The sequence below is a fragment of the Psittacula echo genome (genome assembly GCF_963264785.1).
Source record: "Psittacula echo genome assembly, chromosome: 1".
NCBI lineage: Eukaryota > Metazoa > Chordata > Aves > Psittaciformes > Psittacidae > Psittacula > Psittacula echo.
In genome coordinates this window covers 62,785,747-62,807,660 of record NC_137735.1, presented here as the reverse complement: position 1 = coordinate 62,807,660, position 21,914 = coordinate 62,785,747, and the positions used below count along the sequence as shown (strand labels likewise).

The 21,914-nt window shown below is 39.8% G+C and overlaps 1 protein-coding gene across 1 annotated transcript in view; it reads right to left on the bottom strand.

The window, feature by feature from the left end:
- The window catches only part of PTPN13 (protein tyrosine phosphatase non-receptor type 13), a 93,760-nt gene that overhangs the window by 7,719 nt on the left and 64,127 nt on the right, over positions 1-21,914 (bottom strand). The window contains exons 20-40 of the mRNA XM_080621128.1: positions 20,532-20,624; positions 19,111-19,218; positions 18,207-18,338; positions 17,560-18,026; positions 16,388-16,531; positions 14,626-14,719; positions 13,716-13,801; positions 12,680-12,842; positions 11,560-11,774; positions 11,372-11,470; positions 9,529-9,890; positions 9,174-9,348; positions 6,670-6,828; positions 5,835-6,006; positions 5,523-5,733; positions 5,043-5,113; positions 4,019-4,080; positions 3,191-3,347; positions 2,705-2,875; positions 1,320-1,402; positions 59-114 (exon numbers count right to left, since the gene is read on the bottom strand). Of these exons, the coding sequence (XP_080477254.1) occupies positions 59-114; positions 1,320-1,402; positions 2,705-2,875; positions 3,191-3,347; positions 4,019-4,080; positions 5,043-5,113; positions 5,523-5,733; positions 5,835-6,006; positions 6,670-6,828; positions 9,174-9,348; positions 9,529-9,890; positions 11,372-11,470; positions 11,560-11,774; positions 12,680-12,842; positions 13,716-13,801; positions 14,626-14,719; positions 16,388-16,531; positions 17,560-18,026; positions 18,207-18,338; positions 19,111-19,218; positions 20,532-20,624 (3,280 nt within the window). The remainder of the gene's footprint in view (positions 1-58; positions 115-1,319; positions 1,403-2,704; positions 2,876-3,190; positions 3,348-4,018; positions 4,081-5,042; positions 5,114-5,522; positions 5,734-5,834; positions 6,007-6,669; positions 6,829-9,173; positions 9,349-9,528; positions 9,891-11,371; positions 11,471-11,559; positions 11,775-12,679; positions 12,843-13,715; positions 13,802-14,625; positions 14,720-16,387; positions 16,532-17,559; positions 18,027-18,206; positions 18,339-19,110; positions 19,219-20,531; positions 20,625-21,914) is intronic.

Here is a 21,914-nt window from a genome sequence, read left to right as displayed (position 1 = left end):
TTCAGAGTTTCAGACTTCACAGGTTTGCTTTCAAGCAACACTAGTAAAGAAATCTTACCTTTCTGGCATAGCTTTTACTTCACAGTAGTCTTCACATCCATTTACATGTGTTAGCTAGTGGCAGAAATATTTCAAAATGCATTAAAGGACAGAGTTATAACACTCACCCACTGTAAATTTTAAACAATAATTACATGGACTATTTCTGAAGGGTACTAAGCTCAAAGCAGCACATAATGAAAGACTTTCCCCTTTGAGACATCTCATTAACACTAAATAAGAGAGGACAAGAACACTAAATGCTTGAAAAGAGGCTTTACTGTAACAAGGCCAAAAAGCTGCCTTAAAATCATTCCTGCTCACAGCAGCAGTAGAGCCATCTATTTTTTCTCCAGTTTACTTTGTTTCTAATAATAAAAACCCTTTATGAGGTAAGTTTGATAGTGAAAACTTCTGCCTTCTCACAAGCCACCACTCCTATATACAGCAGAACAGGGCTTTACCTCTAAATGTATTTAGAGGAAGGCGTACATAGAAATACGCCTTCCTCAACAGATGATGAAGACTCAGCAGAGAAGGCAGCATTTTGACCCTCCCCTTGAAAAAAAACTGTACAAAACCATTTATACTTATTAAGCCAGCTTGCAAGTTTCCACTGCCATACTCAGAAAATTTTACTTGTTGGCCTCCTAGAGCACACCAATACAGAGCCAGGTACTTGATCTGACTCTTCAGTTTTAGTAGCTGGACAGAGAGCTGCAACAGCCAGGATGTGCTGGACAGACAGTGTTCTGCTGATCTCAAATATTGAGATGAAACCCAGGCATCTAGTGACAGATGCAAAACAGCAATGCAGGATAAGCCCCATATAGATGTTCAAATTAATGAACAGATCCCTAGCAAAAAGTAGGAGGAAAAGAAATCTCCAGTTTAGATTTTGGACACCTAAGTCTACACAGCATTCATTGTGACTACTTCTCTTCCCTAAGCAGGAATCAAGCAGATCTTTTAGATTAAATGCCCAAAGTAACATTAACAAGGTAGTTTATTCTAGCCCTTTATTAAAAAAAATATATGAGAAACAGTATAAAATAACACTATGCTTTGCTCTCTTATATAATTAATTTACGGTAATCTTATACAATTAAAAAAATGTTTGTACACCATTTACAGCTACTACAGACAAAGATGTTCTAAATTAAAAGACATACGAAGTTATTTCCACAAGTTCTATGCCAATAAGGAAAACAATAAATCAAAAGAGCATCTGAGAAAGCAAAATCAGCAGACAAATGCCTGCCAGCTTCTTGCCATCCCACCTCTGAAAAATCTTCAGGCAAAGATGACCCATCACAGTCTGTGTCTTCAGACTTATCTTCTGTCAGCTTTCCATTCATCTCTGCTGAAACAGGAAAATCAGGAGATACAGCATAAACACACCCAAAGATGCCCAGGAGTCACCTTGTCATAGATGTAAATCCTGTTACACCTGTCTGGCACCACACAGGGAATACAGGTACCAGAATAACCAAGAAACATCTATTAAGTCCCTTTGCTAAGTGTGTTGGAAGAGAGGTCCAAACATATAGAATGATCAGACTTTAGGCTCCTTTCTTTTCTGACTGGAACATCTGTCATTCCATGTGAAGTGGTTTGCATAACTAACAGAATATCTGTGCCGCAGCATAACGGATGAACAGCCTAGTGCTAAGAAGCGATCAGATTCCCATGTCAATAATGTTTCTTCCATTCAGTTACATTTAGACCAGTAGTAGGTCTAAACCAGGATTCTACTTGCTCTTTGTATTAACAAGACCTAGTCAAGGTGTGCCAGATAAAATATGACTTGTACCTGTCTGCTACAGTAGTTCTCTGCTGCTGTATCTTACAGATTCAATTCATCTTCAGTTGCAAAGGCCAGATTCTACCTACAGGAAACTGAAAGTAGTGGAGCTCCAATAAATATTCCTCAGCTGAGTTCCTGGCACAGCCAGAACCTCAGTGTTCCCTGATTTCTAATGTAATTACCAATAACAATAACCCAGTGAACTTGGAGAGCAGTGAAAGAGCTGAAGTAGTTATAATTCTGGAAGGTATATCTTGAGTTCTACAAGGAATCTCTACAGGAATAGCAAGTATCTTGCTTGAACTTTTGGAGCATGCATACATATCGTGAGACCACAAAGGAACTACAAATCCTGCTCCATGCTAAATTTCAGTTAATAACAACTGGAGCTGAGGAGCTGGAACAATGGATATGAAAGGTGTACAGAAACAGGTTCCGAAAACAGCAGTCTTTCTAAAAGAGCAGGTTGGCAATTTTTTTTTTGTTTTGAGAGAACTCAACGCATTTCCAAGTTGTGCTATCAGCAATCAATGAAATGTTGAAACGCTTCAGCATTTCAACATGACTTTAACTGCAGAATAGCATGAACTCCACTGAAAAGACAAGTCCTGTACGGGACTAATTTTCCCAGATTACTTAGAGCAAAATCCATATCTATCAAACCAGAGCTTGCCTTATGAAATTGCAACTGAAGTTCACTGGTATCAGCAACCATTTGTCTGTGTTTTACTTGGGAAACTTTCAGTTCACACACCAATTAAGTGTCAACTCTCCTTCCTGCCAAATCAATTTCTTTGGCACCTTGTTTCAAGAAGTATTTTGCTGTCAATGATATGCCTTTTTAATGGCTCATGTTACCTGGCAAGGGATCTTCTGATGTGGCCTTCTTGAGATGTAGAAGACTCTGAGCCTCTGAGGTCACATTATTACGATTTAAGAGGTTCTGGGCTTCCTCATCTACAACATCCAACAGATACTGGACAACTTCATTGTGATCATCCTCATCGTAATACTCATCATCTGGAACCTCTGTTTTTAAAGAGAGCAGTATAAAAAGGCAAGTTTTCCTAATATAGGATGTTTTCTCAGAAAAAATAGAGGCAGACACCATTGCATTATTTCTAACTTTTATCATGGCTTTCCTTCATTTCTGTCTTACACAGAATCCAATCTCCAACATCAGCTAATTTCTCTGAAGCCAAGCATGCAACTTGGAGATGATCTTCTAAAACTGACTGCCAGCCTAATATTGACTTATTTCAGCATATCAAACAATGCCTTGACTCACTTGCACGTATACACTAAAGACTGAATAATGCTGTCCCCCACCTCATCTCCTCTTACCTGATCTGTCACTCTGTTCAGAAAAGTCTGCTATCTGATTGGTAAAGCCAAGGGAAGGTGCATCTCCAGATCCCGAGAGATTCATTAGTCCTTTTGTGTGATGGATGTTGTTTTCTGTATTTGTCTGGGAAGGCCCCAGGAAGCCATTGCCATTTATCTAAGAAAGCAAAGAACAATACAAATTAACTCTTAAAGAGTCTGGCAGTTTGTTGATGCAGCAAGGAAGCCTTAAAATGTTCATTGCTCTGCTTAGAAACAAATACAAAACCCTATTCTCATCTGAGATAGCTGAGTGATGGGTAGGCAGCTTTAATGTGTTAGAAGTTGCACATGAAAAGAATGAAAAAAATTTAGGGCAACTAAAAAACCCTCCATATGTATTAAACATTGCATTTACAGATGCATTTAACATTATTATAACCTCTACAAAACACATTCAGGCTTCAATACTTTTGGTCCCACAACACACTATTTCTCAGGAAAAAATAAGGGGTGGGGGAGAGAGCGGGGGAGAAAACCATCTAGTGAATGTACCATGAAAACATCTCCAGAAACTGTGAACAGAATGGAGTTTTGTGGATCAGAGCCTTGCGTTCTTCTCATAAGACCGTGTGTCTTTTGATAAAGCAGTTCCAAAGAAGGAGAAGATCAACTGAAAAACCTGGCGTATTTTATTATGATCAGCTTTTTGATGATTCACATCAATTGAGAAACCCACTGACAGTGGGTTTGTATCTCGCCATTCATGGATTGTTTTATTTATTCATTTTTAAAATTTTGGTAAAGTAGATTTTCTAACGACAATAGGCACAATAGAGTAATATTTACCTTGGACCCATAAGCATCAGTTGTCTTTTCTGTTTTATCACAGGAATCACTACAGGAACAACCTAAACAAAAATGAAAAAAAAACAAAACAAACCACCCAACAATTTCACAGGAACTTTCCCACAGAAATTAAATTAGACCAAAGCAATTATTTTTACTAAAGAAACAACATATTTAATGTTATGTTATGAAATGAGTAACATTTCTGCTTGGTTGCTGGACACTGCCAAACTTATGTCTGATGGACTATACTTTCTACCAGTTTTATGAATGTTACATTCAATGCATGTTATGAATGCTATTACAAGTAATCAATGCTAAGCAAAGAGAAATGATGATAAACAGCTTAAAAACATACAGTGGAAAAAAGGCATGATTTCTCTTCCCTTGAAATGTACAAAACACAAGCTCATGGTCACCTGTTACTAGCTTTTGGGGGTTATTTTTTGTTTAACATTATCTGACATCTGGGTCCTTGTTCAAAGGTACCTTTCCCTTGGTAAAGATACTATGATATCAGAGAACTACTGACTATCCTAAATATCCCATTACTAGTATAATAAATGAGACAAAATTGTTAGGGTGGGGAGGCACTGGAATGGGTTGCCTAGGGAAGTTGTGAATGGCCCATCCCTGGCGGTGTTCAAGGCCAGGTTGGACAGAGCCTTGGGTGACATGGTTTAGTGGGAGGTGTCCCTGCCCATGGCTGGGGGGTTGGTACTAGATGATCTTAAGGTCCCTTCCAACCCTAACTATTCTATGATTCTGTGAAAATGGAACCAGTAGATGCTATATACCTAGCTACTAGTGAAGTTTTGGGTTTTCATATACATTGTGCTTTTACAAAGGAAGAAACTTGTAGATGAAATAACTGAAACCTAAAAATAACCTTTTATCTTGTCATGAACATGTGCATGACAAGTCATCTACAGGAAGGCAGTTTTAAGTGGAGGGCCCATATCAGTTCCTTCATTTTTATTAACGTGTACAATTCACCTGCATTAAGTAAGCAAGCAAATCTTACCATTAGCTTTCACTGGCCATGGATTTGAGCTGTCAGGGCTTTTGGATTTTGGAAGCACTGCATGACCATCTCTATAAAAAGAAATGTTAACAGAAATTTTTATTAAAAAAAATAAATAAATCATGGTAATAATCAGATATTGATGTAAGTATGTACTATTGTTACAACTGCTGATCATGCTTTAAGTCACCTGTGGCATATTTTGAAAATGGTATTTTGAACACTTGCACTCGATAGCTGGAATACACCCTTTTCCAGAGAAATAAAAAGCACAGCAAATACTTTTTAAGTACCATTCTGCTCCACTGAAGCACAACTGTGAACAGAGACCCTTTCTGTGGCATCAGCCCTCAATAGCATGCTACCTAGTACCACTCTTGTGAATTAGCTGTCATACTAGGAACATGTTTTGCCCATACAGTCATAAAATCCTGCAATCAAAACAAAGAGTACAGGGATGCATTTGCTTCCAAAACATACCTGGTCACTTTAAGCACCACTTTTGGAAGATGAGTTTCCAGCATTCTTTTGGCTTCTTTCAGAGTCATCCCCTGTGTGCTTACTCCATTAATATAATGGATAATATCTAGTGCACAGAGACTCTCCTCTCTGGCAGCAACCGATCTGGGGAGAATGCCACTGATATACACAACTTGGTAAAGGCTGTCATGACCACCTGCTAACAGCAAACCTTTGCAGGAAACAAGGGGGAGAGGAGGAAATCAGGTTTATTCTTTGTAACTGAAGGGAAAAAGTTGCTTTAGAGCAAAACCCAGTATACTACTGTGTTACCTAGCTCCTCCTTATGGCACGTTAGTGTAATATCAGGCAGTAAATGAGGCAGCACTGGCATCTTCGGTAGCTCCAAAACACGCCCTAGCACTAATCTGACAGTCTTTGGGGCAGTGCGGAGAAAGTTTACTGCATCGGTGTGACTCATGTTAGTGACATCAATGTCATTAACCTGGGAAAATAAAAGCAACACAGATCTCCATGTTAGGTTCTGAGTAAAACAGTTAGCATAGGGTAGATTCAGACTAGATATAAGGAAGAAGTTCACTGGAACAGGTTGATCTGAGAGGTGGTAGATGCCCCATGTCTGGAAACATTCAAGGTCAGGCTGGATAAAGCACTAAGCAGCCTGATCTAGTTGAAAATATCCCTGCTAACTGCAGGGAGGTTGGACTAGATGACCTTTAGAAGTCCCTTCCAATCCAAACTATTTCATGATTCTATGATGAACATCTGTACTAGATGATACATACCCAGTAAACCCTTCTACAGCAAGACTCTTAAATTTTATTTCTGAACAATATGCAAGCCATAGATGTATTTAACCAACAACTCCTCCACATATCTGGGCAACCATCTTATTTAATCAATGGAATGTTTTTCTCTTTAAACTATTTTTTGCTGTCATGAATAGTAGTTGCACATGTGCCTAGCTGTGGGACATACCATAACTCCCTTCAGCAATCTTGTCACGTTGTCATACTTGTATTTCTTTTATCTAAGTGCTATCAAATTAAGCCTCTCAGAAGGTGCATGCCTTTGTTCCTTAACCACATTTGACTCAAAGTTGTCCTTTTCATGCAATCCCTGTATCTGAAAACATTAACCCTCTCACTTTTATCAGTCGATCTCCAGGTCGTAGTCTTCCATCACTTTTGGCAGGATCCTGAACAATGTCATGAATATAGCAGCCAACATTATCGCTACCTTTGGTCACCGTAAAACCCAGACTGCCCTTTTCCGACTTTGTCATAGTGACTCGGAGCTCTACTTCCTACGAGAAGAAAAGAGCACTTTAAACAGACAAACAGAAGCAATTTGAACACTTTACTGAATTTAAGACAGTTAGAAATAGAAAATGGTTCTACCTATTGGTTTAAGTGGAACATAAGCCTGGACCGTACCAATATATGTCTTAGCAGGCTCAGCTTAGCTGCTTCTAATGAATTCAGATGGACTTCTATTTTGCATGGAGCTAACCTTGGGCCAAAGGTCTATAATCTAAAAGTAGTGAAGGTGCTCACCAAAACCAACACCTTATTTTACCCTCAACTAGCTGCCATATATAAAAATGGCTCTGTGTTTTTCATATAAGACATCACATCAGGAATTCACATCAGGAAATCACATCAATCAGGAAGAGTCTCAGCTCTGTGCCTGGCAAAATCTTGGAGCAGATTCTCCTGGAAGGCATGCTAAGGCACATGAAAAACAAGGAGGTGGTTGGTGACAGCCAGCATGGCTTCACTAAGGGGAAATCCTGCCTGACCAATTTGGTGGCCTTCTATGGTGGGGCTACGGAACTGATGGACAGGGGCAGAGCAGTTGATGTCATCTACCTGGATTTGTGCAAAGCATTTCACACTGTCCCACATGACATCCTTGTCTCTAAATTGGAGAGACATCAATTTGATGGGTGGACCACTCGGTGGATAAAGAACTGGCTGGATGGCCGCACGCAAAGAGTTGTGCTCAATGGCTCCATGTCTGACTGGAAACCAGTAATGAGTGGTGTCTCTCAGGGATCAGTGTTGGGACCAGTCTCGTTCAACATCTTTGTCGGTGACATGGGCAGTGGGATTGAGTGCGCCCTCAGCAAGTTTGCCGATGACACCATCTGTGTGGTTCGGTTGATACGCTGGAGGGAAGGGATGCCATCCAGAGGGACCTTGACACGCTTGTGAGGTGGGCTGATGGCAACCTTATGAAGTTTAACCATGCCAAGTGCAAGGTCCTACACCTGGGTCTCAGTAATCTGAGGCACAGCTACAGGTTGGGCAGAGAAGAGATTCAGAGCAGCCCTGCGGAGAAGGACTTGGGGGTGTTGGTTGATGAGAAAATGAACATGAGTCGGCTTCAGTGTGCGCTCACAGCCCAGAAAGCCAACCGTATCCTGGGCTGCATCAAAAAGAGCGTGACCAGCAGGTCAAAGGAGGTGATCCTGCTCTGGTCTACTCTGCTCTTGTGAGACCTTTGCTTGGAGTATTGTGTGCAGTTCTGGTGCCCTCAACATCAAAAGGACATGAAACTGTTGGAACAAGTCCAGAGGAGGGCCATGAGGATGATCAGGTGTCATTCCTCTTGCCAGGGGGGTTGGAACTAGATGATCTTAAGGTCTTTTCCAACCCTAACTATTCTACGATTCTACGAATTGCTGAACTGAAGAAAACAGGTGCATGTATTTTCCTACAGTGAGATACAGTACCATAGCTTATCTTGGAACTGAACACATGGGCATGTTTTTCCTATTTTAATTTCCATTAATTTTGATTTGAAAGACATAGATCTGCCTCATTTGCATAGAAACTCGTAGAGCACCAGGAAGGTTTGGGAAAACCTTCTGAAAAAGGGATTAAGAGAAGGACAGTTTCCTGTCAAAACGGAGTATGAGCTAAAGCAGGTTTGTAACCCTGAAAGACCCTCACAATTGAGACGTATCAAGGCTCAACTTTCATTTTTTTCCATCTGTGAATAGAGTATGTGAACATATGGAAGCAGAAGTTCCTTCTGATACACAAGACATTTCTGGGGTGGCAAGAAGCTATTTCAGAAGAGTCTCAAAAATATGCTGCTTTTTGAAGCAGAGCAGAAAGGCTTTGAGATTCATAGATATAAATGCTCCAAGGAACAGTCTCCTGGTATCCCCGCTGCCCCAGTTTGTCTTACAATCTCTGAACAACCACACAAAAAACTAACAGGGCAGAAGCAAGATATCTGCCATTTAAGCTTTTTCTGAGTACATAGATCGGGGTGGTTCCATATTTAATGCCAAATTTTCCAGGCTGAAATGTCACCTGAAATAGACATATACACATGTAGAAATTACATGTAGAGATAGACATATACACAGGTACATATACTATGTACATATGGATGCCTACAATTTCACATAGGGAAATATATCAGCTCCTCTGGAGTCCAGACAGAAAACGCTTGTGGACATTTGTATAAGCAGCTGCAGTTATAAATGGCACATGAATGTGCCTACAACTATCCTATTTGTAAATCAATATGCCTAACTGCTATTCACTCAATTCTGATGCCAAGGCTAAAACAACTTTCAGTTGGCCACAGCAGTAAGTACATTTATGCCACTGAAAGACAGAAACAGTAAGTTACCGGCTCATATTCTTCAGCATTTTTTTCCAACTGGCTGAGTAATGAATCCACTTCTCCCAGGTGCGGAGTCAGCTCAGAAGCAGCAGTACCATAACAGTCATTTATTAAAATGGATGTGGTAACATCAGCAACAGTTCTACAGATTGGGATCAGTGGCAAATCCAGTGGCAAATCACTACAGATAAACAAGCAAAAAACCCAAGGATCAGCTTGTACAATGAGGCTGTCAACCATAAATGAATATATGGACCAATATTGACTTCATGCAGATTTAAAAAGCAAAACATAAAAGTCCAATAAACTACTTTTGTAAACACCTTCTTCAATATTACAAATATCATTATAAACAGCATACCTGTTCTCAAGCTCTGACTTGCTAGGAGCCTCTGGATCAGGATATGAGATGGTGCGAACAGCCTCCTCCTGACCACCTTGTGCCTCATACTGACTACACGCCTGTGTCATAGCTTCATCTGAAGTTTGGTATAGCGCAGAACTCCAGCCAAGGCCCACTTGTGCTGGCGAGTCTATCACCTCCTCATCACCACTCCTGCTGCTGTCACTGTAGCTGTCTCTTCTAGAGGAAGATTTTAGCCCTTTCTTGCTCAGATCAGTGGTTTCATTTTCATCTGAGCTGTCACCTTGTTCTCCATTTGATGGACCAGAAACTTCTCTGCTGACATCAGGAAATACTTGTTGGGGTGAATGGATGGGAGTCTAAAGAGAGCAAGGACATATAGTTCATGAAGTTCCAGTTCTGACAACAAATGAAGTTGCAAAGACTGCATAAAATTGCCAAATAGTCAGTGGCTCCTTCCATTCAGATGTTGCCCAAACTGTATAAACATATCATAGCACAGTTTCACCAAGTTCAACACAACTTTGCCAAGATAAAGCTTGTAAACCCTTGAAACATATACTGCTACAGAACTGCAAATTCATCTAAGGAAAACAAATATTCTCTTGGCTTTAGTACTGGAGAGCCTACCGACAAGATGTCTTTAAGCCATGCCCAGCAGTCATATAGGCAACGACCATGAAATCCCTTACAACTAGAATACACTGCTGATGCTTAAAAGACAACTGAAGTCGAATAATTCTCACACAGGAGGGAAATATGGAACCTTTCTAGCAAAAAGCTACATAATAGACTACAAAACCTATGGTAATTTATGTCCAATGGAGACTGTTCAGGCAAGTTATTGACTCCCTTGAGGATGAAGAACAGTTTTGCTAATAATCACAAATTCCCAAGAATGATGTCAGCTAGCAGACACATGAAGCTTAAAAGGTTCATTTATGCTTTTATGGCCAAATTCTTGTGTTCATGAACACACCAATCTGATAATGTTATACACAAAAATTGCCACTTGTTTATTTTTTCCTCTTCTTTTAATATATGCACTGTCTTATTAAAGTTATTCCACACTACAAACAGTGTAATTACAGGACTAATTATGTGCATTACTAGTTTGTTCAGTTGTTTATCTCCTATTTTAACTTCACTTAGATTTGCATTGGTACATTTAAGTTTGTCATCAGACTTGAATGGTTTTGATTGTTTGAAAATAATACTAAAACACACTGAAGATTTGTCTCCCTTAGTTTTACACTTCCTTGTATTATGGAAAGCCTACTTTTCAGGCAGATTACCTGCTACATTCTCTTTTGCTGAAACACATTTAATTTCCATGTCTTCCAAGTATCTGAAAGTGGCCTTCTGTTCTTTCAATTTAGTTATTGGAGCATTTTTAAAATATTATTTGGGACACCTTTAATTTCCAGTAAGTAAATATTTTATTTTTCCCTGGATTTACGTGCATCAGAATCAGACAACCTGGTGTTTCACAGAATATTCTTAACATAGGCTACAGAAAGACTGAATTTCTATTTGAGATCAACTTCAAACCACTGGGCTGCAAAGAAACCTTTGACACAAAATCAGTGCATTAAGCCAATTTCCAGTGTCTTAAGCCACAAAACTGAGGGGGGGTGTTTCTGTGTGGAAATTAAATAGTAAAGTCCCGCATTCTTTTCACATTTCCACAAAATGCTTAGTACATGCCTCAGGGATTTACTTTAAGGACCATGTTTCTGTGAGCACCCTCCCCATCTTTATCCATTTAACTAACCCACCCGCCAGACCTTACAAATAGCCATTAAAACCCCTCATAAACATCATATGCCATACACCTTACCAATAAAGAAGGATCGATGTCTGGTAGTATACCAGATGGTGGTCGACAAAGGAGAAGAGAGACTTCTGGGGATGTTCCTCTCAGAGCAGAGATGACTTCCTATGGCCACAATGGGATTTGTTATTAGATGCAGACCCCCAAGACTTGCAAGACTATCACAGCGTAAGTTTCACTACTAAGGTACAAACCTGCTGGGATAAACCCTTTAGGGGTGACCCATTCACTTTCAGAATGACGTCCCCAATTTCTATTTGCCCACTTTCTGCTGCAGGCTGCCCAGGGAAGAGCTTTTTCACCCTCACAATAGTTGAGCCCAGTTGCTCTGGGGTAAGGTTATCTTCACGGCAGAAACTGAACCCAAGGCCTGAACTGTTCTTCAACAGCTTTACCTCAAATGTGTTCTCTGCAAAAGAAACATTAACTTATTATTTCTGACAGCACACTGGCCATATAAAAAGCGTCTGGCATTCTTACTCCAGACATGAGGATGCACACTTTTCTCCTCACAGGGTTCTTCCACTTTACTGGACACAAGAATTATCTAGAAGATCCCTCCAAGTTAAAGAGAACAAAAAGTTGATTATGACTGCTGGCTTGTCCTGACAGCATCCACACTATACAGAAAGCCAGGGTGTCTCCAAAATACTGTTCCCCAGGAAGTCCACTAAGGAGCCTGTTAAAGCAGAGTGAAACAGCCTTCTCAGTCACTGGTCAGACATTACTAAGAGCAGCAACCAGAGCTCCTGGCAGACAGGATAAATCCCATGCAGGAAGACCAAAAGGTATCTGCAGTGGTTTCCCCATCTGGGTAGGCTTCCCTCCACTTTCACAGGTCTCCAGCAAGAGGTGCTGAAATATGCCAAACTCTAGTCAGCTATCCCTTGTCTCTCTTCATCCAGCTCTTGGTATTTTCTCTCACCTAGACAGGAACAGCAGGACCTACAGAATCTCTCATTTATATACGAGTATTTAACCTCCCCTTGGCACTCCTTAGCAGCACCCTTTTTATTCCAACTGTGCCATAGCCCTGCCTGCAAGACCGGTGAAATTGGGAAAAAACAAGGAACTGTGAGATAGTGAACAGTTAACAGTAACTAAATACAATTACCAAGATATGAAAGGAAATTTTAAAAGCAAATGGTACAGCACAAAAAGGAAGAGACTGCATTATGTGCAGGAGCTTGGTAAAGATTCCTACCAGCTCTTTCTCCTTGTCTGTCTTTCTGTTCTACAGAAGATATGAAGAAAAATATTCCAAAAACCAAAGGATGCTTTGAAAGTTCAGACAATTGTCCTATGTGACCTGACCTGCAGTGACAAAGCTGTATTCTTTGGCATTTGTAGTTTTGGTCGCTGGCTTCTCCTGTGGCTCACATTGCCCCACCTGATTTGGAGGTGTGCATTGTGGTGTTACTGGAGCATGAACCTTGGCCACTGAAAGCTGACCTTTTTCCAACAGCAGATGCACCACCTAAAGAGATGAAACATTCTCAACTAGCAACAGTCATGCAGATAGCATAGTCTAGAGTATGTGTTTCTTTCTAACTTGTCAGGGCCCTAAGTTTTGCAGGAGCAAACTTTATAGACACTTCTCTCCCCATACATCTTCCATTTGTTCCTTATTTTAAGGGCTGTGACAGTCTTCAGAATACACTAAAGGACTTGGCAAGGTATTTGCCAACACAGGGTTTTCTTCCAATAAGGCTGTGAGTTGGTTAAGAAGCATCAAAGAAAGTGTCATTTTCACATGCATTAAGGGAATAGAGTTTTACAATGCGAGCATTTTGTAAAGCGAGCACAAATAGCAGTCTTTAGCAGCTCTGAATGTGTACATTCACTGGCTATTTCCAGGTGTGCATGTACCTCCTCATATGAAGCAGCTGACATAAATAACACTATTAAATGAGGAGGTACCACTGACAGAACCAAGTGCTATCCAAAAAGCAGACTCAAATAAAGCTACCAACACAGCATGCAAGCACTGCTGCATATATGGAGGCCCTTGTCTCCTCAGTGGTTCACAAATCTCCTCAGGCAGATTTGGGACCTGTCTGTAGCATGCTGCTACAGCTGCTTTCCAACCCATGCACCTGGGTTTCCTTCCTATGAAGCTCAGGGAGAAGGAAAATCTAATTCCATACAGAAATCTGACCTGAACAGAGCCAGAATTTCACTAGAGTGGGCAGCAAGACTCAAGGCCCAGGCAGCCAAGGAGTCTAAGAAAACACACGTAAAGCAACCAGGACACCAGGGAGAATTCCAGTCTTCTTCAGGTTCTTTTACCTCTCTCCATGAGTGAAGATGTGGTTTACTATACATAGGAGTAGAACCAGCAGCCACTTACCTGCCCAGTGTTTCTCAGTGTTTCAACAGCTTGCTTATGGGTAGCACCTTCCAAACTAATCCCATTGACGGAGAGCACACGGTCACCTACAAATGATTGACTGATAATTTAAGAAAAAGCAGGCAGAACATCATCTGTAAAACCTATTGATGCACAGAAACCTTCAAGTCTCAGCTAACAAGGACAGTTGTTGAAGGAAATTCTCCTTCCCCTCCACACGCCGAGTCAAGAAGAGAACTTTGCAACTAAATTATATGGCTGAATAGTGAATACACTTTAATATCTCAGTGATATTAAAGGTTTTTTCCAACCTACATAATTCTATGATTCTGTGGGATAACCCCACGTCAAAGCTAGTGTTAACCATCAGAATGATAGTCTGCAACAAAGCTCAGACACTTTATTAAAAGTAAATCTGAAGTCTACAGTGGGAATTCTTACTTCAATAAGGAATGTGGCCTGGCTTTCAAACAAGAAAAGCCGTAACAATTACATCAATTTTCTGTATTGAGTTGCCCAGCATGCCATTCAAGAAGGCCACAAGTAATACAAAGTCCTCTCTCTCCATGGCTGGAACAGAGAAATGTTCTCTATTAACACAGGCTGCAGGATTTTTGTACTTTTTTTTCCCCCTATTACAGCCTACCTCCTACTTTTCCCTTCCAGAGTCTCAGCAGTTTTCTGTCGGTTCTGCGCTTGTTCTACACTTAATAAAGGCAATATTTAAAATGACAACTGCAAATGCAGTAGCTTAGAAAAACAGCTCTTATTCCCAGCTAAAAAGGTACAATGAAAGAAGGCAAATACAGCTTCTAGCTTCTAGGTCACAGTGTATGGTCAAGTCCATCACAGACAGTTATCTGCTCTTTTTTCACATTAAGAGTCCCAACTGAAAGAACTGAAATACTACCTTTTTCTATTCTGCCATCTGCTTCAGCTGCTCCCTGAGGAATAACCGCTTTCACATAAATACCACCGTGCCTTATGCTAGTATTTACACCTCCCTAAATGGAAAGCAAAAACAGGATGTTAGTCTTCTTGCACTTAAAATACTTACTCATCAAACACAGTGGCACACAAGGAAAACTACTCAGGAAGCACTAGGGCTACTGGCATGTAAGAAGAATAGCCAAACTATTAAAACCAAAACAACCCAAAGCATGTTTTTTGCAGTCATGCAATTTATTACAAATTCAGTTGGGGTGGGAAGATTGTAAAAACATGAGGCATCACAATGCAAATGCTCCTACAACAAATAAATGTTCTTCAGCAGAAGCATGTCTGCATTATGCCAGGTTTTACATACTTACATGCATATCGAAGCTCAGGTATGTGTGAGAACACAGCATGCTAAAGCAGAAGATGCATACCCATGCAGTGTTCTACTCCAAACTCATGTAATAGGAAACTAAGGAGTGCTGCCTTCTCTCAGCTCATACAAGTTTGAAAGTCTAAGCTGAAAAAATCTGCTCAAGCTCAAATGGCATTGTTTTTGGAGGGCCTTAGCCTTTCTGCTCACTGCAGGGGCAGAAGTGTGGACTTGATGATCTTTAGAGGTCCCTTTCAACCTTTAGTCATCATTTAAGGGAAATCTTTGCATTGGTTGGCATGCATACACTAGGCTTGATTCTATTCTATAACCAACTCCTGCTGAGCTTTGTTCTTCCAGCTGTCTCAAGTTACAAGCTTGGCAAAGCAATATGACTTTGGATAGTCTGGGATGCTAAAATAATAAAGTTTCATGCTGCTCCTTTTACAATACTAGCCATATATATGAAAACAGTGCTAGGCTTGCGAATTGGCACTACACCTACATGTCTAGGCTTACGGCCACATGTGGGAAAAGGCCAACTTATAAACAGGCAGTGAAAGCCATCAGTTTTGAGCTAATAACTGCTCTTTACTGTTATAATTTAAGCAATTTTTCCTTTTTTAAATTATCGTGTAGTCTGGTGACCAATCAACCAGAGATATCTCTACATTAAAGTACCAAAATATATTTTTGAACACAAGAACAGGAGCAGTGAAAAATGTGTGCATCTCTGTTATAAATCATTCTTTTCTTCTCTGAAGTGCCACTCTGCACCGTGTTGAGCCCTAAACATAAACTCCCTTGAAAATTTTATAGCCTGAGGAGAAATGAGTGCATTAAAAAAATATTTTTGTTTCATACTGCAAGAAAGCAGTGTCAGCCAGGTCTGACTTGAATTTAAGTGGGTTTTTTGCTTTCTGCCTTTTATCCAGCAGAGGGAGAACCCTGCACATGGTATATGTGTGGATGTGCACAGATACTCATGTAAGTCACACTACTGACTCGACAGCCTGTGATGCCAATCAGGGAAGGTCTTATTTTTCTCCATTGTAAATCTGCCACATTATTAGGTAGCAGGGGGCAAAGACAACCTTGCTTTTTGTACTCACAAAGCAGCGTCTGTGATAAGATTCTATTAGGACTTTGGGGCTTCACCATAAAACAACAAACAAGAGTTACTTAAAAGGGCAGATGACAAGAAAAGGGATATAAAATAGTATTTACTTTTCAGCTTTGGTAAGATTAATCACACACCAGTAAAACTATATACTTAACAGTGATTCCAGAAAATATGCTTCCTTGTAATATATCAATTTAATGGGTTGCTGGGAGTAGAGAAAAAGAGAAAACATCTAAAAACCTTGTCAAACAGTACCGTGACACTTATTCCCAAGCCGTTATCTTTTTTGGCTAGTTCAACCTCAAAGATATCTCCAGGTTTAAGAAGTGCTGCAGTAACCTTTTTAGAATTCATTTTGTTTGCTGTATTCGCTGAAGAAGATTCCTTTATTAAAAAAATAAAACAAAAACAAAACAATAACAAAAAAACACAAACCAAACAAAACCACAAACAAAACAAAAAGAGAGAATGATTTGCCATTAGAACAGAAGTTTATAGTTAAGACCCTAAAGGGTGTGTTTTCGAGTCAGATGCAGCCAAAAGGAGTCCACATGGCAAAGTACCATTTAGTAAGGCTCATAAGGCTCACTGCATTAACTCTTCCATTGTTGCCATTGAACAGGTTTAGCACAGAAATGAGTCTGGCCTTCAGCAGCTGAGTCTTTATTGTCAAAAGTAAGTTGGTCACAGAACACAGAAACTGCAGCTCTTCAGTATTACAGCAGCAGCTTAAGAGTCTGTTCGATTAATCTGCGGGAGCTGCCACAACTTGACTGAATAACCTCCAGCAGCTGAAAAAAGGAATCACTGCAAGTTATGAATTAATTTGTAGTACTTGCCATTGTGTTCTTTTGGAAAGGTGAAACAGCAAGCTGTCTCTGTTCAGAGCACATGGTTCACTGCTGAACTTAACTACGCAAAAGCAGTTTTCCATGGATTAGATCAATCCCAAAAGACAATTAATTCTGTTGCTACCCATTCCAGGTGCATCACTACTACTTTAATCTAGGAAAAACTTAGTTTAAAACCATCTGTCAGGTGAATAAACTTACCTCTAGGGGTGGTCACTAGACTATGAACATATTGGACAAATACACAGAATTGAAAGGAAGTTTTCTACAGAATCAGCAAGTGCACTATACATTCATCCCAAGGTACAATCTGCCTCTGGTAAGACATGGCCACCTCCTGACATTGGAAAGCTATTATTTCAAGTTATTTTTTTGAAATAAATTCTTTTTAACAAAATCACCAAACTATTAGAAGCTATCTATTAGCATTTCCCATTAGAAGGATAACTTTCAGGCTAGGCTGTCCTTCCCCCCATCTTTTCCCCTTATTCACACCCACAATCAGATATTTCACTACCATTATTATATTGATTGGAAATATTCATATGAAATACACTATGCCTTTTTAGCTGGTTGTTGCTCCTGACTGCTGGAGTAAGTTGCTTCATCCATGTCAGAATCCCCTCGATCAGAATATTCCACAGGCTCCACTACCCCAGGCCTTTTATTTTTTGCTTGTGTACTGTCTGACGAGGATCTTCTCTTCTCGTTCATTTTAGAAAGCCCAGACTGGGAATCACTGTAATGCTGAGGATCCTGCTGGGCTCTACCACTTGCACGTTTGCCAAAGAAGCCGGCTGTCTGGCTCTGAGACAGGCTGGCACTCTCAGTTCTGGAATCCTGGGAGCTCACACTTCCATCCCGCTTGCCACCTGAGAAGCCAGACAAACTCCCTGAAACAGGTCTCTGGTGACCATGAGACTGGTTGTGCTCTTCTGAAGAGGATTCTGCCTCATTGTCCTGCACCGATGATGGCCTCCTCAAATAACCCCTGGTTCCATTACTGATGTGTGCAGCATTACATGATGCTGAAAACCAGGAGAAAAGACAGTCATCAATAGCTGGTAACCTTCTTAGCTGCAGCACGACACAAACTTCTCAGCTTACAACCAAGTAAAAGTTTTACACACTTCTTCATTCAGCCTCAGAACAGAATTTCAAGCATATACTAGCTGGAGTTGCTTACAGAAGTAACTGAAGTTCCATACCTTTGGATAGCTTGTCCTTGGGCTGAGAGATAACAAGTATCACGTCTTCAGGTGCATTTTCCAAAATTTCTAATGCTGCATGGTGGCTGACGCCTTCTAAACTTGTGCTATTTACGGATATTAGTCGATGTCCTGCACAAAAGGGTTTGTTCAGATACAAACTAACATCTGCATTTTTATCCATCAATGAGAACGTGGAATACAGGTCTGAAAATCTCTACACAATGCACGGATTAAAAATCATTAACATTCACAAGTGATGGTGGAATATGGAACCCTAATCACTAAAACAAAACCAAACCAATCCCCAAAGCCCCCTGTAAAAACTAACAAAACCCAAAACAAACCACAAGAACTGGTTATGAGTATTTCCTCTTTTAAACCTGCCAAACTTTTCCATATTATTATTTCTACGTTCTGTTCTGCTATAAGAAAAATGGACACAAAAGCAAAAATCAAGAAGTGAAATAAGCAATATGCAGCTCAGTTCAAGGCACAGACTAAAATGGAAAAAAAACCCCAAACAAAACCCAAAACAAATAAACCAGATGCGAAATACCGCCCGCCCCCCCCCAGCTATATGGTTACATTCACTTTTTCCAAATTCAAAGTATGCATTTAGAGTTTTAAAAAAATTAAATTACAAAGCATCTATAGAGAGACAGTGGCAAATAAACCCCTTATCTTTACATGTAACTTTAATTTTCTGCTACTTCAAGCTTTATAATTTTTACTTTGATTCATATTATTTTTGTGTTTGTATAGTTTAACAAAGAAGTATCAGCAGTTTTCAGAAATTATCCAGAAGGTAATGGGATGCCTGAAGCCAGAGATGGAAATGATACTACATATGTGTTTGGTCTTTTCTTACATGTATACACCTCCTCTTATTTACGCTATTCACCTGGCTTTAGAGATCCTTCCAAATCAGCTGGCCCTCCGGGAATAACTGAATGAATAAAAATTCCCAGATCAAGTTTCCCCGTCTTCTCTCCACCGACTATTTGAAAGCCTATTAAAAAAAGTCCAAAGCAGGCAAAAATATTAGTTACCACAGTGTAACTTAACACAGGTCTGTATTACAGAATGTGTAAAACCTCAGTCATTCTAATAAATGAAAAATATAAGAAAACTGTACACCTCAGAGAAGTCTACATGAAAATAAGAGGTAAAGCTTTTTTGATGGATTTTTAATGCATTCTCTGTTTTTGAGCAAGCAATACAGATTTTGTCTAGCTGGCTTCCCAGAAAACTCCAGCAAAGGTTACAGAAGACAACTGTGGCAAAAGAAACACATGCACAAACACGTGACATTAAATGCACATTCGCTGACCAGATGAAATGTATTTTCTCTTACTTAAAAACTTCTGGGTTTCTCCATTGTCAGATGCTTCACCTAAATGTCTGACCTTACTGAGTTTTTCAAGTCTCTGTTTTCTTTTTAGACTTTTCATCTACTTGGGCTAATTCTATGAGGTAAACTTGGAAAGAATGTTCAAGATGAAGAAAAGAAAATGGAAGGTATCAGATCTTCTCTATTCTAGCTAAAACAGCAAAGTACCACAGGTTGCATGGGAAAGAAAGAGAAGAAATAGTGCATTTCATATGATTTTCTTTCCTTTTTGGTCAACTCTGTGCAGGGTAAACACTAAATATTATTGTCTTGTAGGCTTTTCCCACCTCTTCAAATTTACACAAGTCCTATTCTGAATGACAGACAGAACAATGTCCTTAAGGACACTTTACAGAGACTCTCTAAAGCACAATACTGACACCAAATTATTCATTACTCATATGGGGAAAAATTATGTGGGTTTATGAAAAAACTCAGTGGTAGAAGGAAGAATGGAATGCAAATATCTCATCTTCCAGGCTCCTTAAACCTCAAATTAGTGTTCCATCTGACGATATTATAAGAGTAAGAAAAACACTCCACAATTAGCACATAATGGCTTTATAATGCCTTTTTATTTCATTTAAACCCTTCAAACTGACACAAGTCTGAGATGTCCACATTGACAAAATCTTGTGCCTGAACACAGAAATAAACTTTTAAAGGCCAACTTTTAGGATAACTAATTCACAATAAAAATACTATCTTACACTTACAATATAGAAAAAACAAGAAATGGACTTAGTTAATGACACTCAACAAATCAGAAGCAGGCGCTATCAAATAAGTCCAGGCTTTGACATGTTGAATACCTTTAACATCCAGCTACTGTCTGCACTGCTTTCCTCAGTCCTACAATAAATACAGACCTGAAAAATTCAGTTTTGACTTCTAGGAAGAGTCATGACAACAACAATTTTAAAGCCACTTACCTAAGCCCAATTTTTCATCCTTCTTCAGGTTCACCAAAGTGATCTCTCTTTCTGGAGAGGCAACTCTGTTGTGTGTTGTTTGCAGAGAATCAACTGAAAAGCCAACAGACATTATCTGAATGCTTCCCTTCAGGCTTGCCTTGAAGTCTGGAGAAGAGAAGGCTGCGTGGAGACCTCATAGCAGCCTTCCAGTATATGAAGGGGGCCTATAAGGATGCTGGAGAGGGACTCTTTGTCAGGGACTGCAGTGACAGGACAAGGGGTAATGGGCTTAAACTTAAACAGGAGAAGTTCAGGTTTAATATAAGTGAGAAGTTCTTTACTGTGAGGGTGGTGAGGCACTGGAACATGTTGCCTAAAGCAGTGGTGAGTGCTCATCCCTGGCAGTGTTCAAGCCCAGGTTGGACACGGCCTCAGGTGACATGGGTGAGGCGTCCCTGCCCATGGCAGGGGAATTTGAACTAGATGATCTTAAGGTCCTTTCCAACCCTAACAATTCTATGATTCTATTCCATTTAAAAAGATCACTTTTCTGATAACCTGAAAAGCTGTTCTGAACAAGTGGGTCCAACTTACAACTTTCATGTTAAAATAATTAAAAAAATCCACCAAAAAACCAAATCAAAACAAAAAACCACCATCATTATAACTTACTCCCATCTTCAGCTAAAATTTTTTACTCCTCCTAAGAAAAGCACCTAGCACAGTCTCTTGGAATCACAATACAATTGAGCTCTAGAATCTTCAGATTTATTAGTCTTGTTTCAGCAAAGTATTTAGATCTGTGTTTACACACCCTGTTCAGGTAGGCAGGATGTTGGTGAAAGTGAAACTGAGGCTTATTATATGAAGTTACTAAAAGGTTACTCATTAAATTTTCTTAATGGTGAGCCTTCATTAAAAAACAACCAACTCAAGAAACAGCCACTAAAACTCCTCTCATTTAAATTTATTTCCACATTTGCAACTCCACAGGCTGCTGATTCTGCCTGTTCCAAAATTTGAGAACAACAGATTTACATAATTAGGTGATTCCGGAGAGTTCCTAACAGGCTGAAGTAGACCCACACGCTTTAGAGACAGAAGCATGATTTGGAAAAAGCCAATTTCCTCAAGCTTTCAGAAAATGGAACATACAGTAAGTCTGAACTCATGAATTTGCTACCTAGAAAAGATACAACTCCTCTGGTCTGGAGTACCTGAGATACTTTTGCCCTAAGTGGAACATGAAGTTCAAAACCAGCAGAAACCTACTGAGCTCTACACACTGGTACGAGCATAAAGCAGTGTGCAAGATAGTGCAATACACTGAAAGAAGAGTTTTTTCTCCTAAACCAAATTAAACCTAAAGAGTAAATGAACTGAAAACAGTCTTCTCAGGCT